Source organism: Emys orbicularis, chromosome 2 (assembly GCF_028017835.1).
Source record: "Emys orbicularis isolate rEmyOrb1 chromosome 2, rEmyOrb1.hap1, whole genome shotgun sequence".
NCBI lineage: Eukaryota > Metazoa > Chordata > Testudines > Emydidae > Emys > Emys orbicularis.
The window spans coordinates 232,799,251-232,807,028 of record NC_088684.1 but is presented as its reverse complement, the minus strand read 5'-3'; the positions used below and the strand labels follow the sequence as shown (position 1 = coordinate 232,807,028).

The window sequence follows — 7,778 nt, the reverse complement described above, 5'->3', positions numbered from 1 at the left end:
ACTGATAATATTGTAAATCCTGGTTTCTTTTCCCTATCATCATCATAAACCTTCTTCACCGGGCTGTAAATACGTATAAAATGCTTCTTTCCTTATGTTTCCTATTCTCCTATCAAAACAACGTCACCTCAAATATGCCAGTAAATTCCCTACCAGATTGGAAAGGTAATTGGGTGAACGTGTTCTGTAACATGACTAACCATTAACATTTTGAAAAGACCGGACAACCTAGCTACAACAGATGGTGAAAATTACCTTACACTATATGTATAAGTAAATATTTTTAAAAATAGATTAGTTGCTTCCCCTGCTCGTTGTAAATATCAAAATACACGTAAGAGACTCCATATGCTACTGCTTGTATGCAGATATACACTATCTTTAGATCGGGTTCCTTATTTTTGATCAGTACTGTATAAATAGTGGCCGCTGCCATTTATATTTCACAGCATCTGCTATTTTGCATAAGGAGTGGATTTGATAACTTCTATGTTGTTGAGCCTGCTTCTCGTCCTGGCAGTTTTGGTGGCAGTTTTCCCTTCTTGCGAAAAATAGAATCGTATGCAAAATATTTTATTATAAAGGAGGGAACCTCCCAACCGCAGAAAAATCATCTTGCAAATGGAAACTGTGGAAGAAGAAATAAGCAGATTCAAATGGTAAGTGCTAAACAGCTAGGACATCTACAATTACGAAAACCGCATCAGTAATAGTATTTGAAGTTTACAACTGCAGTAATCACATTAGCGCCAATTCTAGCATTTAAAACACCCCTTTGGTAACAATGAAAATCACAAAGCAAACGCTGTCAAAGGAGAAATGTTGAAACGGAACAACTGACCAAGGCTACGTATACACTGAAATATTAATAAAACGTTTCCTTATCCTGGAGTTTGCAAAGGATTCTTAAAACCTCATATGTGCGGTGATAAGGAAGTTGGCTGCAAGCACTACATAATGCGTCGAAGGACGAGGCTTGAATATGTAGCTTCACACTTCTACAATGCAGCTCTGGATCTTCTGGTGCGTTTTAGATCAAGGTTCTGCTTCAAAAAAAAAAAGAAAAATCAAAAGGTTACTTAATTATCAAGGCTTCCCCCTGAGGAACTCTTTCCGCATGTTACAGTCTCTTTGCAGCTGAATTCCATATGCATCTCTTTTTCACACTTCCCTCCGCATCCCAAGCCCTTACACCTGGTGCATCACCGCTAGCCATTAGCTCCGGCTCTTCCTTTCATCTCTGCCGTAGCAGACGTTTCTATTTATCCACCCGCAATCAATGTGTGGCGTCACCGGTGGTACTGTAATGACGATTGCACCATTAAGGATGACAGCTTAGAAAGAAGAAGGCAATGGTGATCCCTCCCAGAGCCGGCACTGCACGGTGTAGCGTTCGCATCACAAGGTCACCCTATCTCACCGCGGGCTCCTCTGCACTGCTCTGTGCGTTGCACAGGATTGGGGAGGGAGGCGCGGGGAGGGGGGGGGACTACTTGGATTTTTTTGGTAAGAAAACCACAATGGAACCCAGAAAGGATATGGTGATGTTTCTGGAAGGAGGTCAACTTGGCACTCTGGCTGGCAAGAGAGTCTCTAATTTGTCAGAAGCAGTGGGAAGCCCAGTCCAAGAACCACAGGACAAGATGATCCATCGGAGTTGCTTGAGCCCCAGATCTGGCCCCTTGTCCACCCGGGAAAGGGGAGGAGGAGAGGAGGAGGTGGAAGTGCTGCCAGGGACAGGGACGGTCCCGGCGAGTCGCTCGGCGGCGGCGGCAGCAGCCCTGCTTTCGGCCGGACAGCAACTCGCCTCGGAGCCCCTCTCTAGCAAAGGGCAACAGAGCAGCTCGGACACCGAGTCGGATTTCTATGAGGAAATCGAGGTGAGCTGCACCCCGGACTGCGCCACGGGAAACGCCGAGTACCAGCCCAGCAAAGGTACCCACCACTTCCCATTGCTTCCCCCCTTCCCTTCCCCGGGCTCGGGCGCCGGCCAAGCTGGGTAACTAGTGTCCTTGAGCGTGAGATCTCTGTCAGGCTTCAGTTTGTTTTAGTGACCGGCCAGGAGTAGGGTTGTTTTGTATCCGAATTCGTTTCCTTTTTATGCATTTGTTCTGCATGGAACGGGGGGGGGGGGGGGGTGCAGATGTGGCTGTTACACACCCGGAGGCGCATATGGCTCTGAAGAGTCCTGATGACTTATCAGAGTGGGTGAAATCGCATCCTCATTTAAACATATCGTTCGTTGCCTTTGCAAGTTTTCCTGCAGCAAGACTTTATTCTAATTCACACCCCGTCTGCGAGCCTTTTCCTCCATCGTGCATGCACTAGGAAGCCCCTCTCCTCCCCCCCTCCCCCGGTTTTGTGTGCGTTTTTCAAGGGTTGAGAGCAACCTTCCCTAGGCTTTGCAAGATCAAACGGTTTGTGTGACTGCGGGCAGAGAGCACGGTGAAATGTGTTTGGATGAGCACGGAAGCAGCCATAAAGACCGTAAAATCGCTGCAGACTCCTGGCTGCCAAAGCTGCAGCAGTAGGTGCCTGTTTGCACGTTGGTTAAAGGTCCAAATTACCTTGTCACTTCCATGTCTCGGTGGCGCCAGCTCGGAAATGGTCCCAATGATTTAATTGCCTTTGGTCTCAGGCACAATGAGAACTGGCTGCATTTGAAAGCAAACGCAGCGTCCAGGCCTTTTTCTTCTGCCACCCCACCCCCTCACCTCTCCTTCCACCCCACAAGAAAAACAAATCAGCTCCTTTTCTGTCCCTAGAAGTTGGGAGACTGGGCACAGAAAAAGGTCATTTCCCCTGGAATTTGCCCAGGAGCTTTATTTAAACTTAACCTGAGGGGATATTGACTCTGAGGGAAGAATCCCCAAAATCTCCCCCCTCACCCCCGGTAAGGAAGGAGCTCTCTGCCTGCTGCCATGTCCCTGTCAAGGCCATTTGCCATTGGTTTGCTGCTGGGAATGCTGCCTATGGCTATTGCACGGCATGGTGCCGATGACTGGGGTAGGAACGGACACGCACACCCACCAAAAGAAAACACGCAACTGGAGGGAGGGGGAGTCATAGCTTGGTACTTAAACTGGGTGCTGAGGAGCTCAGCTCCTACCACACACAATGCGTAAAGGAAGCATCGCAACCAGTAAGAGCCCCTGGTAGGATCCGAGGAGGGGACCGGGGAAATCACACTCCCTTACTTCCAGAAAGTAAACACCAAGTAAATGCCCCCACTCCCTACGCCCTATGTGCCCAAGCAGCTGGGGGTCAGTGCCCCCAGCATCCGCAGGGCTGCGCCTGTGAACAGAGGATGCTGTGGATACTGTTCTGTGTTAGAGGGAGGAGGAAGGGGGGCAACGGCAGCGGGAGCAGGGGATCGATGGGGAGGCGGGCGGGGGCGACCCCCCCTGTCTGTGTATCACGCGTGTGTCTCTGCTCTCGGCTCCTCCACTGTGCAGGGCAGTGCTCGGAGGCTTTGGCCGGTGGCAGCCCCAGCAGCGGGGGGGAGCCGCCCAAGGGCAGCGGAGGCAGCGGCGGCTCCCAGGGTTCACTGGCCTGCAGCTCCAGCGATCAGATGCGCCGCTACCGCACAGCCTTCACCCGCGAGCAGATAGCCCGGCTGGAGAAGGAATTCTACCGGGAGAATTACGTGTCCAGGCCCAGAAGATGTGAACTGGCAGCTGCTTTAAATCTGCCAGAAACCACCATCAAGGTACACACCGCTTGGACATGTTTTCAATTAGCACGATATAAATCTAAACGGCCAGGCTTCCTTGCAAAACGCTGGGAAGCGCTTTCAGAACAAACATTTCCCGGCTGCGCCCTGCTACTTTCTGCACAAAAGCAGCGCTAGGTAGCTTTTAATAAAAGTTATCAGCGATCAGGAGAGCGAGGCCTCTGACAGCCCAGCCTCTACGTGTTTTTAATCTTCCTTTCACCTGATTTTAAGAATTCGTTACCTTTAAACTCTGGGAAATTTTAAATAATAAGCATTTAACAGAAACGTTTCAACCTTTTGCCACGTTAAATAAAACACAAACTGAACAGCAAATGCCCCAGGTGGAGTTCACAAGATGCTAGAAGGATGCAGTGCTTCTAGGCGGTAGGTACACTGGTTTGGAGTGTGTGTAAATACACAGCAAGTACAATAGGAGAGCAATTCTGAAGTAAGGAAGAAAAAGTGCCTACAAAAAGGCCACCACTTTGGATCTCCCTCTAGATTTATAGCAACTTTTACGTGGACAAATTGTAGTTTTTACTTGATGACAGCTCATTATTTGAACGATATATTTTTATTTTGCCAGTTCAACCTATATAGTTCAAATAGTGGGTTAGCTCTCGTTCGCCAACAAACCAACCTTCGCACACAATATTTTCACTGTGGAAAATGAATGTACCAGTCAGGACTTTGGTGTGTGTGTCTCGCAGTCTGAAGCGAGGACAGAGGGAGCAAACAGTTGTGTCCAAAATGCATCTTCTGGCATGGCCTTTCTGTCTGCCCGACCCTGTGCAGGTTTTAAGAGCGTTCTCTCTTTCCTCTGTCTCTCCCAGGTCTGGTTCCAGAACCGCAGGATGAAGGACAAGAGGCAGCGTTTGGCCATGACCTGGCCTCACCCAGCAGATCCTGCTTTTTACACGTACATGATGAGTCATGCAGCGGCAACTGGCAATCTTCCCTACCCCTTCCCATCCCACCTGCCCCTTCCTTACTACTCCCACATGGGCATCGGCGCCACCTCGGCCTCTGCTGCCACCCCTTTCAGTACCCCTCTGAGACCACTGGACACCTTTAGGGTCCTCTCTCATCCTTACCCTAGACCAGAACTGCTCTGTGCATTCAGACATCCTTCTCTTTACCCTGCCCCAACTCATGGACTCAGTAGTGCTGGAGGCAGCCCTTGCTCATGCTTGGCTTGCCATAGCAGCCAGTCCAATGGACTGGCACAGAGACCTTCAGGATCAGACTTTACCTGTTCAGCCACAACCAGGACTGACTCTTTTCTCACTTTCACACCCTCGGTGCTGAGCAAAGCAACCTCAGTATCCATGGACCAGCGGGAAGAAGTACCTTTAACAAGATAAAGCTTCATCTCAGGTTTATAAATAATATGCCCCTTTCATGGGCTCACATAAGGTTAAAGTACTTACATCCAACGTTTATTTAATTGCGTTCTCTCCCATAAGTGGACACCTATGGGGAAAAAAGACTAAAAATAGCTCAGTCTTTGAAGGATTTACATTCCAAGATAAAACAGGAATGAAGAAGAAGGGGGGGAAAACCACTAGTGATGTAAGCGCATAAGGAGGAATTTAGGCTTCTGCACTATGAAGGCAAAAACTGATATACACTATTTTCTACAATATACCATAGAAATGAGCTAGGACTTTATTTTCTATGGCCAGATAACCTATCAAGGGGCAGAACTTCTCCAAACCACAGAAAATCTTTATGCCCAATTATACATGACTGAAAAGTAAAATCTGAAATACTTGAAAGAAAAATTGCTGATAATAAAATGTCTTGTGTGCATAATACAAAGTAAAGATTTATGCTTTACCAGATTGTTCAACAACCAACTAAAAGGGTTTCTAGATAGCAACTCAACAGTATTATCCAGTTATTTCCAGAAACAAGAAAAATGTTTTTGCCATAAAGAACAGTGACATATTGTACATTACTTTCCTGGTTTAATTGCACTCTTTACCTCTCTCCCTGTCTCAGTAATATAAACCCTTCGTTTTTTAGCAGAAATCCAATATTTCGTCTCCTCCTTCCTCCCAACTTTTATTTTTAAGAGACAGACTAAAACTGGCAGAAAAAAAAAAAAGATCCTGTCAGTTTGTGGGTCAGAGCTATTTGTCCTTTAACTAACAATGTCCTATTATCAGTTGCTGAAATGTGCACACACTGACGAAATTAGCAAGTGATGTATATGTAAGGAGGCTTTTTGAATGTCGAATGTATAATATTCTCTGAACAGAGACCCTGTGCCAAACGTTAACAAGCCGCCAAGGGAAGAGATTAGGTGACAGGGAGCTGAACTCCTTCAGACAATCACTAGTCTGCAAATTAGAGCAAAGGCGATTTTCCTTCCTTTGTATTTCACCTTCAGGTCTCCCATTGGCTTATTCCTTTTCTATTCCTTTGCTGCATTTGGGTTTTAGATTCGAGTGCTGGTTTTTTGTTAGTTTCCCCTCGTCCCCCCTCCTTCCCCAACCTCTGCATTTGTATGTGACTTTCACACCATTTGTGTGTAAAGTCTTTCCTCCTCCTGGAGATTAATTTATTTCTTCTTCCCTCTGCTTCTTGTATGTTACAGTGGAAGATAGTATTCGTGATTTTGCTTGGATTTTTGTCTGAGTGGGGTGCAGCTGTCAACCTGAAATTCTAAAAACACAAATATTGGACTGGGCTAATAGTTTCTTTCAAGACAGAAATTGTTTAACGAATTCTCGTTTTAAATAGCCCAAAGAATTCACTGTTACCATATGTTACCATGTCGCAATAAAGAACTAGACAAATTTTAATACTGTATCACAAATATTTTTATTGTGTTTGTTTTAAAAAAAAAACCCTTAAGATTACTGCTTACTACCGTTTCTATTTCTTGCAGTTCCTTTTAGTTACACTTCAACAGTCAGGAAAATAAATGTTGCACTGAAACAAAGACATTTTGACACCTCTGTTATCTACTGTGTGTTAAATTGCCGAGGAACTTCTGTATAGTTTATTGTCACATTTAAGACTTTTTGTCCGCGGGACAATGGGGCGAATGACATATTTCTGCCGTGGCTGCTCAAGAGGAAGAAAGATACAAATACCTCTCAAACTATTTCTCATTTTAATAAAAACCGCTTATCCGAAAAACTGATCCAAAGGGGGGGGGGGGGGAATTCTCCACGCTCATCATTAAGGACCAACCCTTTCCATCAATTTTAAAGCAGAAATCTCCTTTTTTTTAATTAAAACTGATGGGCCTTTCATGTACGCCAAAGTATCATTAGAATGGTATTTCGCTCTATGAATAATAGGACGGTTGCGATTTCAGATAGTGGCAAAGGAGTGTACTAAAAGCCCCAAATCAAATCTAGGCATTAAGATTTAAAAGTTTGGGGCGGGGGCTGCTTTACCTGCCTCTCTTAACATGCATCTCATTCACTAAAAGAATCAGTGCAGTGAAATATGAACGAATGAATAACAGCACAGTAAAGCAACCAGAATATATGAACCTTGGCCAGATGGGATAAAGGGACAGAACACTGAAGAGGACCTCTTTCAACTGTCCACAGCTAGCTAGGATCCTGCAGCCTTCCTGGTGGCAAATCATTCATTGAGTTCAATGGGAAATTCGCTTGCACAACGATTTCGTTGTAATCTCGCATGCCCCAGGATGGAAGCAGGCTGTGGCGTTCACTCGGGCATATTGCTCCTCTTGGGAACACAGCCGTATTAATATTATATATATATATACCACATCTCTGCACTTATTTAGGCAATCCCATGTGTATGTGAGCGGTGGATAGGTGTAGTCAGGGAGCCTGGGATGGGCATTGCCGGGCTGTGCATTTCTTCCCCAGCAATCTAAATGAAATGGGCTCTCTCTCACACACACACAAGCCATAGTCACTCTACAACTCTCCCGCAGGTAGTTATTGTCTTCCCACTGGGATTTCTTGGAGGATCCTACTGCAAAGATGATTGTGAATCTCTCTGTTGCTCGGTCATAGGGCAGAGATTGCCTGCGACAGGTAAATAGGCTGCGGGTCGCGGTAATGCCAGG

At 46.1% G+C, this 7,778-nt stretch overlaps 1 protein-coding gene across 2 annotated transcripts; it reads left to right on the top strand.

The window, feature by feature from the left end:
* Positions 1–1,520: 1,520 nt before the first annotated feature.
* Positions 1,521–5,079, top strand: EVX1 (even-skipped homeobox 1). 2 transcript variants are annotated; one of them, XM_065400146.1, is made up of 3 exons: positions 1,521–1,927; positions 3,445–3,709; positions 4,549–5,079. In XM_065400146.1, exons 1-3 carry the CDS (start codon positions 1,521–1,523, stop codon positions 5,077–5,079), a joined length of 1,203 nt encoding a protein of 400 aa, XP_065256218.1. The 2 variants fall into 2 exon arrangements, with proteins under 2 accessions (XP_065256218.1, XP_065256219.1); XM_065400147.1 differs by having other exon boundaries at positions 1,521–1,935; positions 3,456–3,709.
* The last annotated feature ends 2,699 nt before the right edge of the window (positions 5,080–7,778 follow it).

Coding starts and splice junctions, on each gene's coding strand:
- EVX1 (XM_065400146.1), top strand. CDS start 1,521: ATGGAACCCAGAAAGGATATGGTGATGTTTCTGGAAGGAGGTCAACTT. Junction 1,928..3,444: donor GGAAACGCCGAGTACCAGCC/CAGCAAAGGTAC, acceptor CTCTCGGCTCCT/CCACTGTGCAGGGCAGTGCT. Junction 3,710..4,548: donor TGCCAGAAACCACCATCAAG/GTACACACCGCT, acceptor TGTCTCTCCCAG/GTCTGGTTCCAGAACCGCAG.